The sequence below is a fragment of the Lutra lutra genome, chromosome 18 (genome assembly GCF_902655055.1).
Source record: "Lutra lutra chromosome 18, mLutLut1.2, whole genome shotgun sequence".
Taxonomy (NCBI): domain Eukaryota; kingdom Metazoa; phylum Chordata; class Mammalia; order Carnivora; family Mustelidae; genus Lutra; species Lutra lutra.
Genome location: NC_062295.1, coordinates 23,108,334 through 23,133,841, shown reverse-complemented (window position 1 = coordinate 23,133,841; position 25,508 = coordinate 23,108,334). Strand labels below are relative to the sequence as shown.

The 25,508-nt window shown below is 56.6% G+C and overlaps 3 protein-coding genes across 9 annotated transcripts; all 3 read left to right on the top strand.

Annotated features, from left to right (window-relative positions):
• Nucleotides 1-722: 722 nt before the first annotated feature.
• KIF22 (kinesin family member 22) lies at nucleotides 723-14,790 on the top strand. 2 transcript variants are annotated; one of them, XM_047713684.1, is made up of 14 exons: nucleotides 723-829; nucleotides 7,108-7,303; nucleotides 8,638-8,765; nucleotides 8,856-9,010; nucleotides 9,237-9,446; nucleotides 9,528-9,758; nucleotides 9,898-10,051; nucleotides 10,162-10,297; nucleotides 12,169-12,337; nucleotides 12,866-13,034; nucleotides 13,420-13,487; nucleotides 14,201-14,413; nucleotides 14,503-14,562; nucleotides 14,650-14,790. In XM_047713684.1, exons 1-14 carry the CDS (start codon nucleotides 772-774, stop codon nucleotides 14,683-14,685), a joined length of 1,983 nt encoding a protein of 660 aa, XP_047569640.1. In that variant the 5' UTR covers nucleotides 723-771; the 3' UTR covers nucleotides 14,686-14,790. The 2 variants fall into 2 exon arrangements, with proteins under 2 accessions (XP_047569640.1, XP_047569638.1); XM_047713682.1 differs by having other exon boundaries at nucleotides 14,503-14,790.
• A 686-nt stretch (nucleotides 14,791-15,476) lies between these two features.
• On the top strand, nucleotides 15,477-20,609 carry MAZ (MYC associated zinc finger protein). 5 transcript variants are annotated; one of them, XM_047713686.1, is made up of 7 exons: nucleotides 15,477-15,604; nucleotides 16,236-16,322; nucleotides 16,406-17,262; nucleotides 17,665-17,728; nucleotides 18,010-18,181; nucleotides 18,970-19,194; nucleotides 19,494-19,647. In XM_047713686.1, the coding sequence occupies exons 1-6, from the start codon at nucleotides 15,569-15,571 to the stop codon at nucleotides 19,170-19,172; spliced, it is 1,419 nt and encodes a 472-aa protein (XP_047569642.1). In that variant the 5' UTR covers nucleotides 15,477-15,568; the 3' UTR covers nucleotides 19,173-19,194; nucleotides 19,494-19,647. The 5 variants fall into 5 exon arrangements, with proteins under 5 accessions (XP_047569642.1, XP_047569643.1, XP_047569644.1 ...); XM_047713687.1 differs by lacking the exon at nucleotides 18,970-19,194 and having other exon boundaries at nucleotides 15,481-15,604; nucleotides 19,494-20,609; XM_047713685.1 differs by lacking the exon at nucleotides 15,477-15,604 and having other exon boundaries at nucleotides 16,029-16,322.
• A 1,084-nt stretch (nucleotides 20,610-21,693) lies between these two features.
• PRRT2 (proline rich transmembrane protein 2) lies at nucleotides 21,694-25,295 on the top strand. 2 transcript variants are annotated; one of them, XM_047713335.1, is made up of 4 exons: nucleotides 21,694-21,822; nucleotides 22,515-23,481; nucleotides 23,878-24,010; nucleotides 24,177-25,295. In XM_047713335.1, exons 2-4 carry the CDS (start codon nucleotides 22,579-22,581, stop codon nucleotides 24,185-24,187), a joined length of 1,047 nt encoding a protein of 348 aa, XP_047569291.1. In that variant the 5' UTR covers nucleotides 21,694-21,822; nucleotides 22,515-22,578; the 3' UTR covers nucleotides 24,188-25,295. The 2 variants fall into 2 exon arrangements, with proteins under 2 accessions (XP_047569291.1, XP_047569290.1); XM_047713334.1 differs by having other exon boundaries at nucleotides 23,878-25,295.
• The last annotated feature ends 213 nt before the right edge of the window (nucleotides 25,296-25,508 follow it).

Here is a 25,508-nt window from a genome sequence, read left to right as displayed (position 1 = left end):
TCCTGTGCTCAGATTTGACATAAGACGATACATAGGTCACTTGGCGTATCTGGGCTCAGCAAGAGGTGAGTGCACCGTCATGACTGTCTACATGCAGAGAGCGTGGTCCAGACCTCCAGGAGTGACAAAAGTGACCAGAAGGTAAAGTACCGTTGACTGGCACTGAGTTCAAGTCCCGAAATCCACAAAAAAGACCCCCCCTCCACCCCACAGGGCGCGAAACAACCCGAGGCAAGAAACTTCAGAAAATGAAGCTCACTTAGAATAACCCGTGTTTCCCTCTTCCTTTTTCATATAATCACCCCTTCTGCCACCAATATAGCGAAAACTGTATTCGATTCAGGGAACTTTGGGGGTAAGTCGATGGAGTGCCTTCGATCAGCGCTTGATTCGTACCAAAATTCATGGCTGAGGGGGAAAAACGAGGCGACAAGTCTACACTTACGCATATCTATGCCTGGAAACCCGAAAGCCAGAAGGTACAGGAGTCCAGTGCCCAGCAGCGCCCAGCAGCTCCTCCCACTGCCAGAGTTTAAGCAGCAGCGGGGGCGGTGCCTTATACACAGTCTGGTAGCCAACCTGTGCGCATGCGTCCTCCGCCAGCGGAAACATTTTCTTGCAGGTCCCTGAGGCGAACCCTAGAGGGCGGAATAGCTGAGAACCTCCAACAGGGACTTCCGGCGGCGAGTAGGTGTGATTGGTGGAGCCCAGGACAGGGGGCGGGGCACCGGGAAATTCGAATGGGAGAGGCGGGCCAACGGAGGGAGTAGAATGGACGCGGGGGTTATGGGGCAGCTGAGGCGACGCGAGATGGCTTCGGCGATCTCAGGTACGCGAACCCGGCCTGCGCGGGACGCCGAAGTCTGGAGCCTGGTGGGGTAACGCGACGGGGTCTGGTCTCGGCTCCGCGGGTTGTCGGGGAGAGGCCGGAACGGCGCAGAGGAGGGGAGGGGAGAGTGGCAGTGTGGCCGTCCGGAGCGGGTCAGCCCCCCTGGCTTTTTCCTGCTCACTGTTTCCAGCTCTACGCGCGGGTCAGTGGACCGTGTTAAGAGCCGATTCCAACACTAGAGCTTTGTTTGAGCCTAGCGCACTTCTCCTATGTGAGCTTCAGTTCCTTTGTCGAATGGGGACAGTGACCCCCATCTCGGGAGATGACGTGAGTAAGCGAGCGAAAAGTAGCTGACACTTAACCGTAAGGACCAAAAGAAAGGAGCTGGGTGCGCGTTTTGCGGCAAGGGTTCTGTATAAGACTTGCTGTTGGGTGAGGGGAGATCCCTGGGGGATGGAGGAGGGCTGGCGGAGGTTCAGACTCGCCGCAGCTGGGTGTTTGTTGACAGCATAAGGTGGGCTGAGATCACGCAGCAGGGAAATAAGGGACTGTTTCCTTTCCCTCTAGCCCTGGAAGTCAATGCTATCTTAGGGTCGAAAAGGCTGTTGGGACATTCGGAATCTTGTATGTGTTTGTTTACATATGTCTCTGCTCTCTTCCTGTACACTGAGTTCTGGTCAGTGATTATGGCGGGCACCATAGTCATTGATTGGAGTGTCCTGTGTTTGTCAGGCCCTGCGGAGAAAGCTTTTTGGCAGAATGTCAGACGCATGGTGAGCCCTTGCTAGGTCCCAGGCACAGTTGTAAGCACTTTATGGTGATGAATCATTTAATCGTCACACAATACTATGAGGTGGTTGGTTGTTATTGTCCCTGTTTTACAGAGGAGGAGACTGAGGCATCGATGTAAATAGCTTGCTCAGAGTTGACACTACTAGTAAATATTGGGGTCTAAATCTGCACTCAGGCAGACCTACTCTAGAGCCTCTTAACTCTTATGCCCGAGCACCTGACATTGTTGTTTTTGAAGCCAACCATCCCTCACCTTTTCAAGACTCACTGTGTCTGCTGCATAGTAAATATCGTAAAAATGCTTGAGAGAATATTGACCCTTCCCCAGACAAGCTTATAATCTGTTCAAAAGAGTCATATCAATATATACTATCATGAAAAGCCATGATAGGCATGTATAAACTGCTATAGAGAGTACAAAATCTGAAGTAAGTAAACCCTTGGATATTCTGGGAGGATTTTATTTAAGGAAGTGATACTGGAAGCGGGTTCGAAGGTTAGATGGCAGTTTACTAGGCCTCAGCTGGATGAAAAGACCACCAAGTGATTTTTTTTTTTTTCAAGATTTTATTTATTTATTTCACAGCACAAGCAGGGGGAGCGGCAGGCAAAGGGAGAGGGAGAAGCAGGCTCCTCACTGAGCAGAGAGCCTGATGTGGGGCTCTATCCCAGGGTTCAGACCTGAGCTGAAGGCGGATCGATGACTGAGCCACCCAGGCACCCCCCAAGTGATTTCTTATTTATGATGTATAAAGAGGCCAATGACAGACGATGTCTGTGGCTTAGTTTCCTCATCAATAAAGGAAGAGTTAGGGACCCCTGGGTGGCTGAGTCAGTTGGGCGTCTGCCTTCGCTTGCTCTGTAGGGACTAGGAGTCATCAGCTTTAAGACAGTAATTGAAGCCAAGAAAGCCTGGGACCATGCCCATGAAATGAATCCGAGTAGCACTTCTCAAAAACAAGGGGCAGTGTTGTTCCCTGTGGGACATTTGTGATATCTGGGGACATTTTTGGTTGTTATGAGGGGGGTGGCCCATGGAATGCCACTGTCATATGTGTCCAGCATATGTGTGCTAAACGCCCTACAACACACAGGACCACCTTATTACAAAGAATTGTCCAGCCCAAAGTCATAGTGCCCAAGTTGAGCAACCCTGTGCTAGAGAGCTGGTAGAAGGAGCCTAGGAAAAAACATTTAAGATTGGTGGAAACTTAGGGTGAGCAGAGAGCTGTGTCCCTCCATTCTCTGGCATGGAAACTGGGAAGGAAAGCAGTTCAAGGGTATTGGATCTTGCTGGGAAGTCAAATGGGATGAGGGTCAGGCATGTCTACTGGATTTAGCAGGTAAGGAGGTCATTGGTGACCCTGCAGAATGGTGAGGGCAGACGTGAGCTGGTGCTGCCTGGAGGAGTGAGTAGCAAGAGTGAAGGAGTGTAAGAACAATAGCTAATGTTTACTGAGCGCCTACTGCCAGCCACGGAGCCAAACATCGTGTGTACATTCTTTCTGTGGCTTCTTACAATCTTATGAGGGTAGATACAGTTATAAAGAGAAACTGAAGTTCAGAGAGGTTAAGAAGCCTTCCCAAGGTCACACAGCTGTTAGGTAGAACTTGTCGCTTGACTCCAAGGCCTATGGGGTTCCATACAAGGGGGGGCGCGAGGAGGACTGGGGGCCCATATAATGAACTTTGGAGTTAGACCTTCATTGGAAGCTCTGTCACTGGGTAGCTGTTGGCCATAGGCAAGTTACCTGACCTCTATACTGAACCTTCCACATTTGGAAAGTGAAAGATGAATACAAAATAAGATAAAACACTTACTGAGCTTTTACCGATGTGCCAAATGTTATTCTGGGCACTTTTACATCAGTTACCTTATTTACCACCTTAACAGCCCAGTGAGTACGGATTTTAGTTTATTTCCATTTTACAGGTGTGGAAATTGAGGCACAGGAATAGACCATCATTTCCCCCAGTTTATTTAGTTAGTTTTTTTTTTTTTTAAAGATTTTATTTATTTGTCAGAGAGAGAGGAGAGCGAGCGAGCACAGGCAGACAGAATGGCAGGCAGAGGCAGAGGGAGAAGCAGGCTCCCCGCCAAACAAGGAGCCCGATGTGGGACTCGATCCCAGGATGCTGGGATCATGACCTGAGCCAAAGGCAGCTGCTTAACCAACTGAGCCACCCAGGCGTCCCTATTTAGTTAGTTGTAAGTGGTAGAGCTGGGATTTGAACCCAGGCCATCCTACCTGGAGTAATGAACCGACTCACTGTAGGCTAGTTTACATGTTACTTCTTTTCATTCTCATTAAGCCTTTGCAAGGCCCACCTCACCCCATTTTACAGACAAAGAAACCAGGGCACATGGATGTTAAGTCATTTGCCCAAGGTCACAATCTAATAAGTGTTAGAGCTAGAAATTAAATTCACCTGTCTGACCCAGGTCTATGCTCTTTCTATATCACCACAGACTTCCCCTTCCCTTTAAACTTCTGTAAATGCGGGGCACCTGGGTGGCTCAGTGGGTTAAAGCCTCTGCCTTTGGCTCAGGCCATGGTCCCGGGGTCCTGCTCAGCGGGGAGCCTGCTTCCTCCTCTCTCTCTGCCTGCCTCTCTGCCTACTTGCGATCTTTGTCTGTCAAATAAATAAATAAAATCTTTAAAAAAACAAAAACAAAAAACCTTCCGTAAATTCTTCTGTATCTGCCCTCTCTCTCTGTTCTTCCAAAAACCCTGGGAAAGATAGGCAAGGAGAAGCCCCTGCACGCATTTTTGACAAGTCAGTGAACCTCTTTGCACCTTAATTTTCTCATCTGCATGGGTACATCTATAGGTTTCTACTGACTGGCTACTGACTTTCAGGATTCATGAGGATCAAATGAAAACTAGATGCCCAAGTGCCTTGTAAACCGGAATGTGGAATCCCTGGCTTCATTCGTCAGGTGAAGAAGCAGAGGCCCAGTTCTTGTAGGCCATCTGCTTACGGGGATGCTTGCTGTGTGTAAGATTCTCAGCAGGGTCGTCTGTCCACCTTTTAGTCTTGCTGTTTCTGTGCTGGCCACCGATACCAGCCTGGTTGGAATTCTGCTGTTAGGGGCACCTAACATTTGGTTGAGTGTCCCAGTTCTTGGGTTTCGGCTCAAGTCATGATCTGGCGGTTGTGGATCAAGCCCTGCTTCGGGCTCTGTGCTTAGTGCGGAGTATTTGAGATTTTTTTTCTCTCTCCCTCTTGCTTAGTTATTCTCTCTCTCTCTCTCTCAAATGAATCAATAAGAAATCTTTAAAAAAAAAAAAAAAGAATTCTGCTGTTAGCTGTGAACTATAGTGTGGTATCCTCCAACATAAAACAAAGAAATACTTTCCTCATAAGATATTTTCAGCTCATTCAGTCTTTATGAAAATAAAGAGGATTGTTGTTAAAAAAAATTTTTTTTTAAGATTTTATTTATTTATTTGACAGAGAGAGAGCGCAAGAGAGGGAACACAAGCACAGGGAATGGGAGAGGGAGAAGCAGGCTTCCCATAGAGCAGGGAGCCTGACGTGGGGCTTGATCCCAGAACCCTGAGATCACTACCTGAGCCACCTAGGCGCCCCAACCAAACAGGCTTTTTTATCAAAGTTTTATCTTGTGTTTTCTGATAAAATATTCATAATCTTTTTCTTAATGACTTAGATTTAATAATTGGAAGCAAACCAGACAGAAAGCTTACACTAGGGAAGGATTGAGTGTTAATGCCTTTTGCACACTGAGCTGGGACAAAAGAGACTAGGGGCTGCCTCTCAACCTTATTCCTCTGAAATGAAGATGTCCACAGTGTTATTTATTTTAATGCAAACATTACAGCATTACAGAATTGTGTAACATAAAAAAGAAACCCACATAATCCCCATCAAGAGAAAAACTGTCATTAAGTTTTATGTGTATATACACTTAAATATAATTATATGTTATAAATCTCAGGTGGGAAATAGAAGCACAGAAAGTCAGGCAGTTCATTGATGGTTTGGGTGGGGGCTAATGTCAACTCTTTTATTTATTTATTTATTTATTTTTAAATTTTATTTATTTATTTGACGGAGAGAGAGACAGAGAGAGAGCGAACATAAGCAGGGGACGTGGGAGAGGGAGAAGCAGGCTTCCTATAGAGCAGGGAGCCTGACATGGGGCTCGATCCCAGTACCTGGGGGTCATGATCTGAGCCGAAGGCAGACGCTTAACAACTGAGCCACCCAGGCACCCCAACTCTTTTAATCTTTACAACTACCCCAGAAGATGCTGGTCTACAACACCTTTGCACCCCAAAGCTCGGCATCCACATCACCTGGCAGTTCGTTAGAAATGCAGAATCTTAAAAAAAAAAACCAACAAAATGCAAACCTTAAGCATCATTCCAGAGACTGAAGCAAAATCTTTTTTTTTTTTTTTAATTTAAAGATTTTTATTTGTTTATTTGTGTGTGAGAGAGAGAAGAGCACAAGCAGGGAAGGTGGCAGGCAGAGGGAGAAGCAGGCTCCCCATTGAGCAAGGAACTTGATTTGGGACCTGATCCCAGAACCCTGAGATCATGACCTGAGCCAAAGGCAGACGCTAAACCGACTGAGCCACCCAGGCACCCCCTGAAATCTGCATTTTTTTTTAAGATTTTATTTATTTATTTATTTGACAGATAGAGATCACAAGTAGGCAGAGAGGCAGGCAGAGAGAGAGAGAGAGAAGGAAACAAGCTCCTCCCGCCCCAGCAGAGAGCCTGACATGGGGCTTGGTCCCAGGACCCCGAGATCATGACCTGAGGCTTTAACCCACTGAGCCACCCAGGCGCCCCTGAAATCTGCATTTTAACAAGATCTTCTGGGTCATTTTTGTAAACCTGACAATCTACACCCCACTGGACCTACTCGTAGAGCAAGGAAGGAACTGGGGCCTCCACCCACGGTACAGCCAGGGTGGAAAGAATTTCCCGGAAATAAACTAGGGGCCTTGGGCTTCCCGTGGTGTCTCCAGGATCTCAGCATCCACCTCCAGTCCATCTTCCCTGCCCCTCTGTCAAGGTAAAGAGGGTCTCTAATCTACTCAAGATGCTGGGGTTTTGTTTTGTTTTTAGGCTCTGCTTCTTTTGAGGAGCAAAAAGACAAAATGTAGGCCATGACACAAGTTGTAATGGGCACAGGCTCTAGGCATAACATACTGCGGTGTTCAGAAGAGCTGCTGCCCCTCTGTGGGCTTCTTCATTGGCAAAATGGCCTGAATAGAACCTGCCTCAGCGACACGGTGAAGATTAAAGCATGTCTGGCATGTAGTCGGCGCTTACTAAATGTTAATGTTTGCTAAGTACGTGACATGGTTGGCGGAGAATCTCTCTCCCCCAACTTCCGGCCATACTCCGGGGAAGCTGCCGTTCATCCTTCAGAGCTCAGCTGTGTCAAGCAGCTCTTCCTGCAAGACTCTGCTGTATTTCACGCCTAAAAACTTCCTTTCTCTCCTCTAGGTGCTGGTCGCTGTCGGCTAAGCAAGGTGGGGGCTGGCCGGCGCCCACCTCCAGCTCGAGTTAGGGTGGCTGTGCGGCTGCGGCCATTTGTGGATGGGACAGACGGAACAGGGGATCCCCCTTGTGTGCGTGGCCTGGACAGCTGTTCCCTAGAGATTGCCAACTGGAGGAACCACCAGGAGACTCTCAAATACCAGTAAGATTAAGGCCACTCTGCCCTCCCGCCCCTCTCCTCTCTCCTAGGCCTGCTCACATTAGCACTGCCCACATGGTTTCTCAGAAGTTTCTTCAGGATCCTTGCTCCCTCCTTAGCAGAGCTTTGTTCCTCACACCTTCGTTTGGTCTTTCAGACACGTTCCTGGGTGCCCACTCTGACAGGTCCTCTGGAGGATATTTGGGGGAAGGCTGAGGGCTGAACCAAACACATTACTGTCCACAGTCTGGTGGGGGAAATGGGCACAAAGAGGGAAAGGGGAAGGAGTAGCAACGGTGAGCAGGGGAGCCCCAACTAGGGTCAGAGAGGTGTAGGAAGGGTTTGCGGGGGGGACACAGACCAGCCAGCCAGCCAACCCAGGCTGCAGCTAGGCAGTGGGAGAAAAGACCATCCAGATTTGGGGAAAGAGCTCACAGGCACAACAACTACTTTAAAACTCCATTGGAGAGTGAAAGGTCAGACTCTTTGGCTCATCGTTCGAGGCTGGGAGTGGCAAACTACGGCCTGCAGGTCCAATCTGACCGGGAGTCTTTTTTGTAATAAAAGCTTTATTGGAACAGTTGTTCATTTATATACGGTCTGTGGCTGCTCCCGACTCTGATGACGGCAGTGAACCACTGCCAAAGGGAATCCTGTGGCTCACGGAGCCGAAAGTATTTACTCTCTGGCTCCTCGTAGAAAACGTTTGACAACCTCATTCTAGCCCCTTGGCAACCTGACTTGTTTCTTTCCAGCCTCATGCCCCCAACACAGTCCCCCTTAAAACCTCATCTCTGCTGTGGCCTCAGCCACCGCTTCTCCAGAGTACAGAACGTGGATCACCGGCATGTGGAGTCTCCTCTTGTCATCGGCAACATCCTCTGCTCCATTCTGATATACAGATACTCCTTGCCGTGGGTGCTGTCTTGGGGAAAAAGATCAGGAAGCCCTGACGTTTCACCCCATGCCTTGTCTGCATGCTATTTTGGATACTTGGAATATCTTTCTCCTCTCTCTCTGGCAAAATCCTCTTTCCTAAGCAGAATCAGTTACTCTTTCTAGTGCGTCCTCCTCTTCACTTCCTGAATCACAGCCAAGTATGGTTATCTTTCTGTCCCACCAGACTGCAGAACTCCCCAGAGTTCTGGGCGTTAGACTTATCTCTGTATTCCTAACACTGGTACGGGGACTGGCGCACAACAGGTGTTCAGTGCGTGCTTTCTAGGGTCTTTATGCAAGAAAAGTGACAGAGACTCAAATCCGAGGCCAATATTGCCCTCTAAGTCTGGGGCAGGATGGAACCCTCCAGTCATTCCCTCTTTCTTTCGTGCCTGCAGGTTTGATGCCTTCTATGGGGAGAAGAGCTCTCAGCAGGACATCTATGCTGGATCAGTGCAGCCCATCCTCAGGCACTTGCTGGAAGGGCAGAATGCCAGTGTGCTTGCCTATGGGCCCACAGGGGCAGGTGAGGGAGCCAGGTAGAGAGCAGCTGTGGGTCTGAGAGGGCTCAAGAGCGGGGAGGAAGATCTCACAGCAATCTTCACTCTTTCCCCAGGGAAGACGCACACAATGCTGGGCAGCCCAGAGCAACCGGGAGTGATTCCCCGGGCTCTCATGGACCTCCTACAGCTCACGAGGGAGGAGGGTGGCGAGGGCCGGCCATGGGCGCTCTCTGTCACTATGTCCTACTTAGAGATCTACCAGGAAAAGGTGAGGCCCCACTCTGCTTGGTGTGGGGAGAGACAAAGGTCAAAGAGAATAAGATCCAGTTTTTGACGATGAAGCTCTGCCCTAGCAACGACGAGAGACCTGGAGAGACAAGGTTGGGTTAGCAGGTGGTACACCTCCGACAGGCCAGCAGAAGGAGGGGACTGGTGCCCAGGAAGTAAGCAGCCTGTGTCTGGAGAACTGGCCCTACCTCTCCCTGCTCCAACAGGTATTAGACCTCTTGGACCCTGCATCGGGAGACCTCGTGATCCGAGAAGACTGTCGGGGAAACATCCTGATTCCGGGCCTCACGCAGAAGCCCATCACCAGCTTTGCTGAGTTTGAGCAGCACTTCCTGCCAGCCAGTAGAAATCGGACCGTGGGAGCCACGCGGCTCAACCAGCGCTCCTCCCGCAGTCATGCTGTGCTCCTGGTTAAGGTGAGGGCCGGTTACAGGGGGAGGAAATGGGAAGCCCCTAGAGGGTGAATTAAGTTTGGGGGCCCTTGCTCTTAACCCCAGGTGGAGCAGCGGGAGCGTCTGGCCCCATTTCGCCAGCGGGAGGGTAAACTCTACCTGATTGACTTGGCTGGCTCCGAGGACAACCGGCGCACAGGTAACAAGGGTCTGCGGCTGAAGGAAAGTGGAGCCATCAACTCCTCCCTCTTCGTACTGGGCAAGGTGGTGGACGCGCTGAACCAGGGCCTCCCTCGCGTGCCTTACCGAGACAGCAAGCTGACTCGCCTATTGCAGGTCAGGCCACCCATCTCGGGGTGACAAGGGGCTGGAGAAGAAGGTTCTCAGGTGTGTGGGAGGCTGGGGAACTTCAGTCAAGGAATGGAAACGTGGGGCTTCTGATCTCTGCCTATCCTGCCCAATCCCCATCCCTCAGGATTCTCTGGGTGGCTCAGCCCACAGCATCCTCATTGCCAACATTGCCCCCGAGAGACGCTTCTACCTAGATACAGTCTCTGCGCTCAACTTTGCTGCCAGGTCCAAGGAGGTGATCAACCGGCCTTTTACCAATGAGAGTCTACAGCTTCGTGGTGAGGACTGGGACTGGCCAGAGTGCAAAGGGCAGATCTGGACAACCGGGGAGCGTGCTGAAGCTGCCCAGCGTCAGCACAGAGGCTGACCCGCCCCACATCTTTCCTAGTCTTGGCACCCGTTAAACTGTCCCAGAAAGAACTGCTTGGCCCGTCAGAGGCAAAGAGAGCCCGTGGCCCTGAGGAAGAGGAGACTGGGAGTCCTGAGCCCCTAGCAGCTCCAGCCTCAGCCTCCCAGGAACTCAGGTGAGCAGAGGCTGGGGGCCAGGGGGATGTCCCCTTTGCTGTCGTGTCTGGGTTAGATGCAGAGAGTAGTCCGATCCTTGTGCTGCAAACTTGTTCCTCTCTCCTCGAATTCACCTCGAGCCCTACTCTGCTGAACTCACTGGAAGTGTCGAGCTGTCTCTAGCCTTGGTGCTGCGGTCCGTCTGGGGCCCGAAGGAAGCCTCCTCCTGGAGCTCCCAGCCCCTCCCTTTCCACTTTCCAGCCCCTTCAGGCAGTCAGCAAAACCTCACATTTGGAAGCAGCTGTTTCAAGGATGAGCACTTTAACTTCTGACTCAAGGAGTAATCTAGATCAGGCCTTTTATGTCTAGAGGATAAGAGCAAAGCAAAGAGAAAAGAGATGAAGAGCTCTGTCTCCCTGAGACCTCTCAGTCTGTGCATTAGAGTCCAGCGTCTCCATGACTCTGCAAGGAACCCGTTGCTGTCCTAACTTTGCTTGTAACCTCTATCCAAAGTCTCTCAACTTAGACCCTTCTGTGTGTGTGTGGCCTCTCTCTCTGGTTCTGAAGGCCCCACCGCATGGCCCTGGATGCACAAATCCTTAGGTCACTGCTATTTAGGGTCTTGCTTTGTCTGGCCACCAGAGCAGTTGGGGGCAGAATAGGTACTAATCCTTGACCTCCTGAGGTCACTTCTGTTCACTAGTCTTCAGACTTAGACAGTTTAGAGAAGCTTTATTTGGGCTTGGGTAGAAACCCGGCAAAAGTAAGACTGCAGTTGCCTCCCCAGAATGGCGGGGGCTAAGGGAGCTGCCACAGTTGAGGCTGGATGGCGCACAGGAAAGGGTGTTTGCTTAGAACCCCGTCTCAATCTTGTCCTCTCAAGCTACCTGTCAGCAGTCCCGTGTCCTGTGTGCGTAAATTCAGAGAAACATACATCCTTGCAGATGTGTGTTACATGTCAACAGGCAAAGTCTCTGCCAGACAGGTACCCTGGGTAAGCCCAGAGACGGGGCCCATCAGCCCTGGTCAGACCCTGACCTCAGGGGCTCAGGTTTCAGGAAAGGAGAGAAGAGGGGAACATCAGATGATGCAGAGTAGGTCGGACAGGGTGCGGTGAGGAAGGACTCGCTGCTTCTGTGAGAGCCGGGAAGGAATGACCTCTGGTGTTCACCCAGATTTTCTGATCCTGCTCTTCCTAGGCCCTTGGGCCCAAGGAACAGGGCAGTCCCTGTCCTTGAGGAGCTTCACAGTACAGGAAGGAAGTTACATAGTCAAGTTGGGTTTCATGGGAAAGGTGGTGTCCAATTGACTTTGAATGATAATTGGGAGAGAAACAATTCTAGACAGAAGGAACAAATGTTAGGCATTGTCATGCTCAGATTAAGTCAGGACTCAGCTCCAAGAGGCCTTTCCTACTGCCCACGGGAAGAAGGCTTGGCATTTGGTCCCCAGTGGCTTTCAAAGCCCTGCTGAAGATGACCTCCACTGTGAATCTCTCCCCAACGGCTCTTTCAAAGAAACCGATTCACAATCCTTGCTGTCACCTCACAGTCTCCGTCTTCTGTGATGACAGCGAGTGCCTGCAGGGCAGGGTGGGGCAGTGTCTTAGAGCCTGAAGGCTTGGAACTCAGGTGTGCACAAAGCGCTTGTTCCTGTCAGATCTCCTGGCACTCTGAGAGGTGACCTGGGCAAGTAGTGATGGAGCCGCATTCACCTGCTGAAGCCGAGCACCTGGAAAGTCTGGTTGACTTGCTCAGGGTTGCCCAGCAAGTTTACACCAGAGTGTGGACCCCCGGAATATAGCAATAGAAGGCATCATGAGGGGAATCCTGCTGCTGCAGAGAGGGTGATGAGAGATAGGCCAGGTGCAGAGTAACCTTTGTCTGCTCAGCCCCCTACAGAAGCTAAGTAGCATGGACCCCGCTGTTCTGGAGCGCCTCCTAAGCTTGGACCGTCTGCTGGGCTCCCAGGGGAGCCAGGGGACCCACGGGCTGAACACCCCAAGGCGAGAGCGGATGGTGCTCATGAAGACAATGGAGGAGAAGGATTTGGAGATTGAGGTAAGTGTGGGGGATATGGGGGCTGGGATTCCTTCGGGCCTAGAGAAGCCATCTGAGCACCTTCAGACAGGGAAAGGCAGCAGAAACTTGCACCAGCATTTAGTTTTTAGCCTAACACTGGAACCCTTTGTCCCCGGCTTCTGCTTGAATGTCCTTAACGTGGTGGGACTTTGAAAAACAACTGAGGTCAGCTCTGAGGTGGTGAGGAGTGGACATCCAGGCAAAAGGAACTAATGTAAGACCTTGTCATTTCCCAATACCCAGTTCAAATTAAGTTAGGACTTTATGCCTGAATAGTCCCTTCCCTTCAGTGTTTCACAAAGGGTCCTGTTCCACTTCTGAGCATCCCTGATCATCAGAAAGCCCTTCATTATACTGGGCTCCAGTTGTCTCCTGGCAGCTTCTCTCCTTGGTCCTCGCCCTGCCAGCAAGGGGTTCAGAACCCTACACTCACTTTCCTAACCCACCTCCTTCAAGCTGCCCGAAAGTTTGTTCTGGGTCACATGTCTCTCTGATCCTTTCCAACAGAGGCTTAAGATGAAGCAAAAAGAACTGGAAGCCAAGGTTCTGGCCCAGGAGGCTGTGGACCCAAAGGATAAAGAGAACTCATCTCCCACAATGCTCCGACCGCTTGCCCGCCGCACAGTCACTGTAGCAAAGCCCCTCAAAAAGGCTGTGGTGATGCCCTTACAACTGAGTAAGTTTGGCTGTGGGAGCCAGGAGGGCCCAGATGACAGATCCTGGAAAGGTGGGAGGTGTTCAGAGCAGCTTTCATCATGTCATTCATGTACTCCCACCATACTGCAACCCTGGGGAAGGCAGGGGGTGGTGGTGAGGACCATCTGAAATAGGGCCCTGGTGCTATGTGCTCAGGCACTTAGTACGGTCAGGGCCGTGACTGAGTACCATGCAGTAGCAGCTGAGACTACTGGCAGATACAGGTGTGAGAAAAGTTCTGTGGGAACCACAAAAGAAGAGGTTCACTTGGGCTGGAGAGGAACCGGGGAATCAGGAATAGAAGACCCAAGTAAGGGAGGGCAATAACCTCTGCCATGATTCCGGGTCACAATTCTTGCCTTTAGTTCAGGAGCAGGCAGCATCCCCAAATGCTGAGATCCACATCCTGAAGAAGAAAGGCCGGAAGAGAAAGGTGAGTGCAGCTGGCAGCTGGAGCTACAGCTGGAGTGGAGAAATAAGGGTAGTGAGCTCTAAGGGGAAGAGCACTGGCCATGGAGTTAAAACACCAGCTATTTACAAGTTGCTTACCCTTGGAATGTGAAGGAGATACCTCTCAGGGCATTTCCAATGAATAGCAGAGAGGGTATCTATCACCTGTTACTTCCCTTTCTCTTTGGTGGCTCTCACCCTCAGCAGCCACTTACTAGGTACAGTAGCCTGAGTCCCACTCCACAAACTGAAGAGTACACCCAGGGAAACGTGACCTAAGCACTCAAGAAATGAAACAACACTGGAAGAATTACCTAAAAACTGAGAGGATGGGGTGGGGGGGCGTGGCTGTCATTTACTGAGTACCTTCTGTGTGCCTTCCTAGGAATGAAAGAGAGCTTATTCGTTCCTTTTTAGAGATGAGGCAGATTTAAGAGCTTACTATATGCTTTACGTTCCTTAACCCATTTGATCTTCACAACACTCTTTCACAAATTGGGCAAAATGAGAATCCGCCCAGTAACTGACTGGAGAGAAGGGTTTGTGGACAGACACTTGAGGGAAAGAGAGGCAACGGAGGGCGGGGAGATAGCTGCTGTTAGGCTCCTATCTTTGGCAGAGGAGTCTAAAGCAGTTTGCTGCCATGGGCTGAATAGCAAACTCTGTTTCTGTCACTCACCTCCCCCTGCCTCATAGCTGGAGTCCCTGGATGCTTCAGAGTCAGAGGAGAAGGCTGAGGACTGCTGGGAGCTACAGATCAGCCCAGAGCTACTGGCTCATGGGCGCCAAAAAATATTAGATCTGCTGAATGAAGGCTCTGCCCGGGATCTGCGCAGCCTGCAGCGCATTGGCCAAAAGAAGGCCCAGCTCATCGTGGGCTGGAGGGAGCTCCATGGCCCCTTCAGCCAGGTAATGGCCCAGGGAGGATGGCCCTGGAATGGAGCTGGGGGGTGGGGCAGGAGGGGAGAAGCCCCTTCCCATCGCTGCCATCTCTCCAGGTGGAGGACCTGGAACGCGTGGAGGGCATATCCGGGAAACAGATGGAGTCATTCCTGAAGGTGAGCCCACGGCTTGGCCCTCTCCTCTCCGGCCTGTGCCCTGCCCCCAGCTTTAACGCTGCTCTCCCCTTCCCTCCTGTCTTGCAGGCGAACATCTTGGGTCTCGCCGCGAGCCAGCGCTGAGGCCCCTCCTGACTGCCAGCTCCTTTCCTTCCTGTGCCATGTTTTTGTTTTGTTCTTTAAATCCTCATATAACTGCGTGTCATGTAAATACAATTTTTACTCTGGTGTTTCAGCCTGATTCTTGGGACTGCGGGGGCGGGGCCGGGGGTATAATTGCCCTTGGGATGGGCCGCAAGCTCCTCCGCGGAACTTCTTCGGGCGCCATCTTTGGGAAAAGCAGGCAGGAATGAAGCGGGGCAGGATTGTAAATAAACCGCTGGAGTGGGGAGGGGGAAGGGACGGTGGCCGAAAGGAAACAAAAAAGTAACGCGAAAGGCTGAGAACGACGACCGTTAGGCGGGCGCGCGCTTCGAGTTTAGCCCCGCCCCATCCGTACCCCCGGCGCGCGTTCCCCTGTTCTCCCGCTCAGCAACGACAGCGGTTTTATGCGCGTGCGCGCGAAATAACGGCCGCGGGCGGAGAGAGGAGGGGGGTGGAATCTTTGAAGGGGGGGGAAGAGAGAAGCCGCCCTGTCTTCCGCGCGCCCACCACCTGCGCCATCGTCAGCCAATCAGCGGCCGTCTCAGGGGTCTCGCGCTTGGGGCGACTCGGGCTGCAGGGTGGCTCCCCCATCCCTCCTCCCGCCAGAATCCCTCTCGTACCTCCCTCCTCCCGCTGGCCTTGCGCGCGCTCGCGCTCGCGCCCGCTCCAGCCTCTTGTGTGTCCTCGCGCCCCCCGCCCGCCCTCCCCGCGCGCCGTGTGCTCCGCTCCCCCCACCCTCCTCCTCCTTCCCCCCTCCCGCCCGCCCCGCGCGCCTCCTCCCTGGGTTCCCCCTCCCCCACTACCGCCTCCTCCTCCTCCCGCCCCAGGGTGAGCGCGAGCCACCTCCCTCCCTCCCTCCGCCATGGATCCCGGCAACTGGAGCAGCTTCATCTTCCAGGTAACAACCCCCTCCCCCCGCCCCCCCACCCCCCCTTCTCACACCCCCTCCCGCCCGCCCTCCCTCCCGTCCCACCCCCCCTCCGCGCGCCCGGTGCGCGCGCAGCTGTCCCCCTCCCTCCCTCGCGCCCTCCCCCGCCCTCCCCGAGGCGCCGGCAGGGCGCGCGCGCGGCGGGGGCCGAGGCTGCTCCCTCGCTCCCCCCACCCCGCCCCGCCAGGCTCCAACCGCCGCCGCCGCCGCCACCCGGGCCCCCGCCCCCCGCCCCCGGCCCCCGGCCCCGCGGGGCCTCCCGCCCCCACCCAGGGGGCGTCGCCGCCGCCGTCGCCGCCGCGCTCCGCGGCCCGCCAGGCGCCCTCCTTCCCTCCCTCCCGCCGGCCGGGGTGCGCGGGCGGCGGGGCGGCCCGCGGGCCATGCGTTCGGCGCGGCCCAGCCCGGCCGGCCGGGGGCGGCGCCCCGAGCCCGGGCCCCGCGCGGCCCGCGCCCCCGGCCCCCGCTGAGCCCCGGGGGCCCCGCCGTGGCCGAGGCCATGTTCCCCGTGTTCCCTTGCACGCTGCTGGCCCCCCCCTTCCCCGTGCTGGGCCTGGACTCCCGGGGGGTGGGCGGCCTCATGAACTCCTTCCCGCCACCTCAGGGTCACGCCCAGAACCCCCTGCAGGTCGGGGCTGAGCTCCAGTCCCGCTTCTTTGCCTCCCAGGGCTGCGCCCAGAGTCCATTCCAGGTGAGTAGGGGCCGGCCGTGGCGGGCCGCGCCGGGAGGGCGCCGACCCGCGGCCGCGGCCCACACGGCGCCTTGTCTTCGCAGGCCGCGCCGGCGCCCCCACCCACGCCCCAGCCCCCGGCGGCCGAGCCCCTCCAGGTGGACTTGCTCCCGGTTCTCGCCGCCGCCCAGGAGTCCGCCGCCGCCGCGGCCGCCGCCGCCGCCGCCGCTGCCGCCGCCGCCGTCGCTGCTGCGCCCCCGGCCCCGGCCGCCGCCTCCACAGTGGACACAGCGGCTCTAAAGCAGCCGCCGGCGCCCCCGCCGCCGCCCCCGCCGGTGTCGGCGCCCGCGGCCGAGGCCGCGCCTCCTGTTTCTGCCGCCACCATCGCCGCAGCCGCGGCCACCGCCGTCGTAGCCCCAACCTCGACGGTCGCCGTGGCCCCGGTCGCCTCTGCCTTGGAGAAGAAGACAAAGAGCAAGGGGCCCTACATCTGCGCTCTGTGCGCCAAGGAGTTCAAGAACGGCTACAATCTCCGGAGGCACGAGGCCATCCACACGGGAGCCAAGGCCGGCCGGGTCCCCTCGGGTGCTATGAAGATGCCCACCATGGTGCCCCTGAGCCTCCTGAGCGTGCCCCAGCTGAGCGGCGCCGGCGGGGGAGGGGGAGAAGCGGGTGCGGGCGGCGGAGCGGCCGCCGTGGCCGCGGGCGGCGTGGTCACCACCACCGCCTCGGGCAAGCGCATTCGGAAGAACCACGCCTGCGAGATGTGCGGCAAGGCCTTCCGCGACGTCTACCACCTGAACCGACACAAGCTGTCGCACTCGGACGAGAAGCCCTACCAGTGCCCGGTGTGCCAGCAGCGCTTCAAGCGCAAGGACCGCATGAGCTACCACGTGCGCTCACATGACGGCGCTGTGCACAAGCCCTACAACTGCTCCCACTGTGGCAAGAGCTTCTCCCGGTGTGCACGGGGCCGCGGCCGCCCACTGGGCGGGTGGGGAGGGCGGGCGGACGGCGCTGGAGGTGGCCTGGCCTCGGCTGGCGGGGCGGGAGGCGGTTTCTGAGGCCGGGGACCGGGAGCCACTCCCCGGGAGGAGGGAGGGAAGCCTCGCCCGGTTACCAGGGAGCAGGGGGTGGTACTTAGCCGAGGAGGTGGGTCCTCCGGGTGTGAGAAGGCTCCGTGTGGGCGGAGGGCCGGCCCGCCCCGCGGCAGGGGGAGGGATTTCCTGCCGCCCGGGGGCTCCGAAGCCTGGGGCTTGGGCGAGGATGCGGGCATCTCGGGGAAGGCCGGGTGTGCTGAGAAGTAAGATCGGGGAGCGCGTCCCCACCCCAGGGCCTAACCCCGACCCCAACGTATTCCCAGGCCGGATCACCTCAACAGTCACGTCAGACAAGTGCACTCAACAGAACGGCCCTTCAAGTGCGAGGTAGGAAGCCCGCCGCCTCCTCCTGTCCCGGTTTTCATGATTTTGATCCTCCTGGTAGCTGTCTGAGTTCAGCCTCTCAGACCCCCTTTTTCTCTCTCTCCTTTTTGCTTTTTCACTCCCATTTTCCCATTCCTTCTTCAAGACCTTGTCATCTCACTCCCATTTCCTACAGATCAAAGACCCCCGAGGTTCTGATTCCTTTAACCTCTTGCTCCCCTCTCCCCGCTCCCTGAAGCTTTAACTCTCCTGACACCCCCCCCACGGCCCTCCCCCCTCCCCAGAAATGTGAGGCAGCTTTTGCTACGAAGGACCGACTGCGGGCGCACACAGTACGACATGAGGAGAAGGTGCCGTGTCACGTGTGTGGCAAGATGCTGAGCTCGGCTTATATTTCGGACCACATGAAGGTGCACAGCCAGGGCCCTCACCATGTCTGTGAGCTCTGCAACAAAGGTACATGCTGAGGGACGCTGGGAGGGCCGGGAACAAAGGGTGGGGACCAAGCCAGAGGCCCTTCCACATGTGAGGCTTCCAGGTGCTGTAGCCCAGGGCTCGTGGCATCTAGAGCTCTTTAGGAAGCAAGTGGAGCAAGGGCGGGTTGACTGAGCCTCGTTAAGTTCTAAGAGGTCTGGACTGGAGGCTCAGAGCTGCCAGAAAGTATCAGCTTCTGGGGGTGGGTTGCTCTGGGGAAGGGGCTGCTTTGGGGAAGGAGCGGTCCAGAGAGCCAGTTCCCAAGGGTTGGAAGGCAGGGTTTTGAGCGGCCCGGTGCCGTGCGCTCCTGCTCTGGAGCAGGCGGAGTCCCACCACAGGGGCTTAACAGGCCTGCTGGGGCCATGCCCCAGCAGCAGAGGAAGCTGCTTTAAACAGCTTCACTGATTCACCAAGTAATGAGTAACGGGGCTGAGACTGACTGGGGCCCTGGAGGGAGGGGACACAGCCGTCTCTGCTGAGGGTCAACTCTTTCAGGTGGCTAGAAATCAGTGTCCTGTCACCCGGGGAGAGGTTCCCCTAGCCACGGAGAATAGGTTCTGTGACACCACGCACCCAGGCCCCAAGCTGAGGGAGGGGCTGTGCCCCACCAGCCCCAACAGAGAAGTTGGCCCCAGGTTCCCAAGGATGTGGTGGGAGGAGGACAGGGCTATCTGAGGAGGGCGTCCCCAGCCTTAGGAGAACAGCCCCGTCTCTGGGGTCTCCGCCTGGCTGACCCCCCACCCCCCCCATCCCAATCCACCCCCCAATAGGCTTCACCACAGCAGCATACCTGCGCATCCACGCGGTGAAGGACCACGGGCTCCAGGCCCCGCGGGCTGACCGCATCCTGTGCAAGCTGTGCAGCGTGCACTGCAAGACCCCTGCCCAGCTGGCCGGCCACATGCAGACCCATCTGGGGGGGGCCGCCCCCCCTGTCCCGGGAGACGCCCCCCAGCCACAGCCCACCTGCTGAGGGGGACCCCCGCACCCACCAGGCAAGGCGTGGGGCATGGCTGGGGGGGGTGGGGATGGGGTGTGTGGGACGAGGGGGCTCAAAGGGCCCAGTAGGGGATCTCAGGCAGGCCAGGGATGCCCACATACCACTGGAGCTAGGGAGACTCCCTGGGGACAGGGAGGGCCCTTCAGGAGAACTGGGAAAGCCTCCGGGGACCAGACAGGAAGTGAGCAACGGCTGTGTCCCAGGGGAGGGAGTCTGGGAACCAGTCTGGGGTGAGGGACGAGGCTCTTGCCTATCGGATTGCGCTGTGATCTCCTGGCATTTGTGCCCACGCAGGTACCGGTGAGGTCTGTCCTATGGCGGCAGCGGCGGCGGCGGCGGCGGCAGCAGCAGCGGCGGCAGCAGTGGCAGCCCCCCCCACAGCTGTGGGCTCCCTCTCGGGGGCTGAGGGGGTGCCTGTGAGCTCTCAGCCACTTCCCTCCCAGCCCTGGTGAGCTCCAAGTTAGTGGTCGGGAGAGTGGAAAGTGGAGGAAAGTCCCTTGGTACCGTCTCCTCTTCCCCCTTCTCTTCCTGCCAACTCCTCACTACTTCCCCACCAACCAAGGAGCCTCCAGAAGGAAAGGAGGAAGAGGTGTTTCTTAGGGGAATTCGCTAGGTTTTAACGATTTGTTTCTCCTGCTCCTGTCTTCTCCCTGTCAGACCTGACCCCACACACACTTGTCCCCTCGGTTGTGTTGAAGCCCCCTGGACAGTGGGCAGGGGTGGCAGAGGACAGGAGCGGCCACTGCCCTCACCCTTTCTCCTCTCTGTAACCCCCTGCCCTGCCCTTACAGGGATCTGTGAGCCTTCTCCTTGATGGTCCTTGCTCTCCTTCCATCCCCCCGCCCATACTGTCTGCTGCCCCTCCCTGGGGAGTTGGTGCTTTTTTTTTTTTTTTTCTCCTCTTAATTTTTTTTCCAGGGGGAGGGAGGAGAGGAAGGAGGGGAATCAAAGATTCTGTCCCAGAGAGGGGAAAAGGTGAGATTGGAGAAGGGGCAGAAGCAGGGAAGGCAACGGTAGTACCTTCATGAGGTGGGGTTGTTTGGGGTCAGGCCCTAAACATTGTCCTACTTGAGAATCTGTCAGGGGAAAACAAGTCAAGGGGAGCAAGAGAAGGAGCCACTAGGGCCAGAGGCAGGACAAGAGATGGAATTCTAGGGTGCCAGGGTAAATGGGGGGATCCAGGGACTAGAGGTGCTTCCTGGGGGTGGGGGGAATGCAGTCACAGTATCTCCCCCGTCCCTCTTCCACCCCAGCTCCAGCCCTGGCCTTTTCTTTTCATCCCTCTCCCCCACGACAGAAGCTGTGGCCCTGGCCATGTCATCGTGTTCCTGTGTCCCCTGCATGTTCCCCACCCTTCACCCCCCTCCTTTTGCGCGGACCCCATTACAATAAATTTTAAATAAAAACCTGTCTCTGATTTTGGAGTGGATGGATTGTTATCACCAATGCCCCTGTCCCCACCCCCTCAAGGCATTTCTTCTGGGCCTGGTGTCGGCTTTCGGGTCCCAGCCTTCCTCTGGCCTGTGTGGCTCCCCGGCTCTGGCTCCTCCCTCACCCGCGGCTGCAGCCCAGATTCAGGGTGGGGCTGAGGCTCCAGTGGCTGGAGAGCAGGTTCCAGGACTCCCAGGGCTCCTGGGAATACCCTATTCTGGCAGGCCCAGAATAGCCACTGGAGGGTTGAAGAGGCCTGGGTTAAAAACCCCAACAGGAGACAAATGCTGCTCTTCTCCGCTCACACCCATTGCCTGCGGCTCACACCTCTGCCCAGTACCTGCACACCCTTAAGGCCCTGGGGGCTGACAGTGGGCGAGTGAGCTGCAGAAAGGGTGGGGACGTCAGCCCTAGTCCCGGGAGCGGAGGGTGCCGAGAAAAACTGCGCTTCTCCCCTCGACTGTTCCCTCCACTCTTGGTGTGGTCCATTGAGCGCTTCCGGGCCCCGGGCCCAGCCCCCTCTTGTTCCTGACGGCCCCTGCAGCCTCTGCCCTGGAATTCCCTTTTGAATCCTGCTCCAGGGACCCGAGAGCCTTCCAGCACCCATTTCTGCTGCTGCTTCCTGGAGGGGAGAGGGGCTTCCTGTACTGCAGGCTCCCTTTTCTTCCAGCCCCACCCTGCTCCTGAGCAGCCTCCCCAAGTTTTGCCTCATTTCCCTTCCCCTCTCTCTGCTTGTAGGGGTCCCGCCCGTCTCACAGGTCCTGTCTCCTCGTAGACCCCTCTCCGTTGCCCCCAGCCCCCTGCCTCTGCCAGGAACCCCGGTGACCGTTGGCGGGAGGGGCCCGGGGCTTAGGAAGGGGGCACCCCCAAGAAGCGCGCGTGGGAAGGGGCAGGGAGGGGGCGCGAGTGGTTACCCGGCCGGTTGCCCGGGTAACGCGGGGCCTGGCACGCGTGGCTCCCTTGGGCTGGCCGGGAGGGGCGGGAGGCGAGCGAGGGGCGGGGGCGGTGCGTGGCGGCAGCAGAGCGTAGGGGAGGGGACCTGAGAGGAGCGAGAGGAGGGGACGAGCAGAGGGGAGGGGAGACCCGCCGCCTCCCTCCTTCGCTCGCTGACTCGCTCCCTCCCGGGCTGCGGCTGCTGCAACGGGGCGGCGGTAGCAGCAGCAGCGGGAGCAGTCTGGAGGCCGGCGTCGAGGTGAGACGGGGATGGACAGAGGCTGCGGGTAGGAGTGCGCGGACAGACGGCGGACGCCGGGAGGGCTGCACCGGAATGCGGGCGCCTGGCGGACTGACTGGTGGTGCTGGGCGCGCCACGCCAATGGGAGGAGGAGGCGCCGGTCTCCCGGGGGCGAGGGAATCCCTGAGAGAGGTGCTGAGAAGGGGCTCAGAGGGACAAGCCCAGGTGCCCCAGAGAGGGGCGGGGGCGCTGCGCCCCAGACGCGCAGTGAGAATACTGCACCGGCGGGGCGCCCGGGGAGGAAGGGAGGACGCAGAGGGAGTGGAACGTGAGTATCGGTCCTCTGCTCAGTGTGCCTGTCTGCCTGTCGGAGTGTGCGAACGTCTGCACAGCTTGTTGATTTCGGGGTGCTGGGGCATCTGCTGGGATCTCAGAGTCTGGATCTTGTCGGGCGGGCCCAGGGAGAGAGCTTGGGAGGGTCCTGTTTACAAAAGGGTTAATCTTCCCAGGGCTCTCCGAGCAGAAGACTTTGAGCAGGGCACTCCCCCCCAGGGATGTCCCACCCCAAGGCAAAGGAAACCCCAACTTTTCTTCCTCTCCCCAGAGGCAGCCCAAGGCTGGACCTAAGACAGGAGCATATCCCTCTCCAGCTGCAGTGATGAGAGCCACCGCTTTCCTCCTCACACCAAACCTGTCTCCTCCTTTTTCAGGATTGCTGCTGTCTCTGCTGCTCCAGCCTCTCCATCGAGGTCCTCTCCCCTCTCCCCTCTCAAGATGGCAGCCAGCAGTTCTGAGGGCTCGGAGATGAAGGGTATAGAAGAGGGTCCCCAAACCCAAGGAGAAGGGCCTGGCCATTCTGAAGGCGAAACTAGCCCTCTCCAGGCCCCAGCTCGAGTCCCAGATGAGCCAGAGGCCCTGCATCCAGGCCCAGACATCACCGGGGCCCCTGTGGACTCAGAAGCCAAAGCTGGGCTGGCTCCAGAAACCACAGAGACCCCAGCTGGGGCCCCAGAAACAGCCCAGGCCAAAGACCTCAGCTCGAGCCCAGGAGGGGAGCCAAATGCCAACCCCAGCCCCGAAGAAGCATGCCAAGAGCCACCACCCAAACCAGAAGGGAATAAAGAGGTCACTGCAGACCAGGGGTCCGATCTGGGGTCCGGAGCCCCACCTGAGCCAGCCTCGGAGCCTGCTCCCCAGTCGGACCCACAGTCAGACCTTCAGCCAGACTGCCAGCCAGGTTCCCAGCCCACCCCCAAGTCAGCTCTTCAGCCAGAGCCCCCTACCCAGGAGGACCCCACCCCTGAGGTCCTGACTGAGAACGTGGGGGAAAAACAGGAGAATGGGGCAGTGGTTCCCCTGCAGGCTGGTGGTGGGGAAGAGGGCCCAGCCCCGCAGCCTCACTCGCCACCCTCAACCAAAACCCACCCAGCCAACGGGGCTCCTCCCCGAGTGCTACAGCAGCTGGTGGAGGAGGACCGACTAGGAAGGGCTCACAGTGGGCATCCCGGATCTCCCCGAGGTAGCCTGAGCCGCCACCCCAGCTCCCAGCTGGCAGGGTCTGGGGTGGAGGGGGGTGAAGGCACCCAGAAACCTCGGGACTACATCATCCTCGCCATCTTGTCCTGCTTCTGCCCCATGTGGCCTGTCAACATCGTGGCCTTCGCTTATGCTGTTATGGTGAGCCCCATGGGACCCTGGCCCAGGTCTGCTGTGGCTCCCAGTTTCCTGCCACCACTGGGAGTGAACCCCAGGAGTAGTAATCTTGCTTTTCCTCTCCTCTCTGCATGGATCTCCCTTCCCAAGTATGGGGTCTTTTCTGGCCTCTCCCTGGGACCTTCCCTTCGGAGCCACCACTGCCCTAGCCCATCAGGTGGGAGGGAGGGCAGGATAGGTTTCATGCAGCCTTGTTGACCTGTCCCCTCCCCCCCTTGCCTCTCCAACCCTCTTTCCCCCCTCGAACCACTGTCCATGGGGCCTGCCTGTCTCCTTGGGACAACTCTTTCACCTGAACCCTGCTGGGCTGCCATCTCCTGACCTGGGCCCACGGTGCCGCACCCCTCACCCTCACGCCAGTCCCGGAACAGCCTGCAGCAGGGGGACGTGGATGGGGCCCAGCGTCTGGGCCGCGTGGCCAAGCTCTTAAGCATCGTGGCGCTGGTAGGGGGGGTCCTCATCATCATCGCCTCCTGCGTCATCAACTTAGGCGGTGAGTGGGGGTCTGGGACAGGCTGGGAGGAATGGAAGGGTTGGCAAGGGCAGCTTTACTAACCCCTGCCCCTGCTCTCTCCTGTCTGTCCTCCCTACTTCTCCTTTGTCTCTCCTTGTCTCTCCCCCCACCGTCTCTGTCTGTCCCTCCCTCTCCTCTCCCACAGTGTATAAGTGAGGGGCTCTGCCCGCATTCCAAGACTTTTCTTCCTGTTGGGAGCTGTCTTGGGCCCATCCTCCCCTTGGGGGAGCCCAATGGATGGCCCAGGCCCGCACCCATAGGGACCAAGAGAGCCTGAGCGGCCTTGTTTACAGCTTCTTTCCTGCTCCTGCATCCTGCCAGGCTCCTGTGCCAACCGTAGGCCTCTCTTCTCCCTGCACTGTTTTCCAACCTCCCTGTACTTCTGCCTGCATCCCCTCCAGCCTATTGGCCTCCCTATCCCTGCACTTCTGGAAACCTCCCTGCACTTCTGGAAATCTCCCTGACCTGAACATCTCCCAGACTCTGCTCTCAGCCTTCCTGCATCTCTCCCAGCCTCCTTGCACTCCTCCCAACTTCCCCAATTCCCTGCACCCCAGCCCTGGTGTCCCCCTTTCAACTTTCACTGTCTTGGCATCTTCCCCCATTCCTTTCTTCCTTCTCCCCTTTATCATCTCCCCTTCCCCCTCCACATCCTCTGCCCCCTTCCTCTTCCTGCCTTCTCTTCCCTCAGCATCCTTTCCTCCCCTCAGGATCCTCTCCTCCTCCCTCCCGCCACCGTTTTCTCTGCAAAAACTCCAGTACTTATTAGATCAGGCTGGGGAGGGGAGCGATGTCAGGGGAGGGCTCCTCAGCCGGGTTCCAACTATTTTCTGCTGGGACCACCCAGGTCCTGACACACCCAGGGCGACTCTGGGTCGCAGAGCTGGCAAGCCAGGCCTTGTCTGGGGACTTGTGCGGGGTGTCGCGCACGGTGGCTAGCTCTGTTGTGAGCATGCACCGGGGAGGAGGAAGGGGCGCGGCTGTTGACCCTTTCTGATTAGCCCGAGCCGACCTGCCCCACTTGGGCTTTTAAACCCGCTCAGCGAGTTTCTTAAAGGCGTCGGGGCTGGGGTCATTCACGTGCTTTGTAACGAAAGAACCTCGAGATAGGACCAAAGCTCCCGAATGCAGGGAGCGAGTGAGGGGCGGGGAACTCTATAATTATTTTCCAAGAGGACGAGGGAGGTTTGTTGCACGCGACAGTGTGCTAGGGAGGCGGGGACTGAGCTACGACGCGGCTCGGAGTTGGCGGGTTTTGTTTTCTTAAAAAAAAAAAAAAAAAGAGAGAGAGAGAGAGAGAAAGAAAAAAAAGGCGTGGGGAGGGGAAAAAAAAAAAACTAAAAGTCTTTAAAAAAAAAAAAAGGATACATCAAACAGATTATCCCTTTTTGTATGCCGGATGCTGCATGAGTCTGAAACACCAATAAACGGAGACTGCATGAGACTCGCCTCCTGCCTCAGTTGGTCCTTAACATCT

What these genes read in the sequence shown, in the direction of transcription:
- PRRT2 (XM_047713334.1), top strand. Translation starts at nt 22,579, where the DNA reads ATGGCAGCCAGCAGTTCTGAGGGCTCGGAGATGAAGGGTATAGAAGAG. An exon ending in CCTTCGCTTATGCTGTTATG is followed by an intron (nt 23,482 to 23,877) that starts GTGAGCCCCATG and finishes CCCTCACGCCAG; the next exon opens with TCCCGGAACAGCCTGCAGCA.
- MAZ (XM_047713685.1), top strand. Translation starts at nt 16,131, where the DNA reads ATGTTCCCCGTGTTCCCTTGCACGCTGCTGGCCCCCCCCTTCCCCGTG. An exon ending in AACGGCCCTTCAAGTGCGAG is followed by an intron (nt 17,729 to 18,009) that starts GTAGGAAGCCCG and finishes CCCCCTCCCCAG; the next exon opens with AAATGTGAGGCAGCTTTTGC. An exon ending in CTGTGAGCTCTGCAACAAAG is followed by an intron (nt 18,182 to 18,969) that starts GTACATGCTGAG and finishes ACCCCCCAATAG; the next exon opens with GCTTCACCACAGCAGCATAC.
- KIF22 (XM_047713682.1), top strand. Translation starts at nt 772, where the DNA reads ATGGACGCGGGGGTTATGGGGCAGCTGAGGCGACGCGAGATGGCTTCG. An exon ending in CAGGAGACTCTCAAATACCA is followed by an intron (nt 7,304 to 8,637) that starts GTAAGATTAAGG and finishes TCGTGCCTGCAG; the next exon opens with GTTTGATGCCTTCTATGGGG. An exon ending in TCAGCCTCCCAGGAACTCAG is followed by an intron (nt 10,298 to 12,168) that starts GTGAGCAGAGGC and finishes TTGTCTGCTCAG; the next exon opens with CCCCCTACAGAAGCTAAGTA.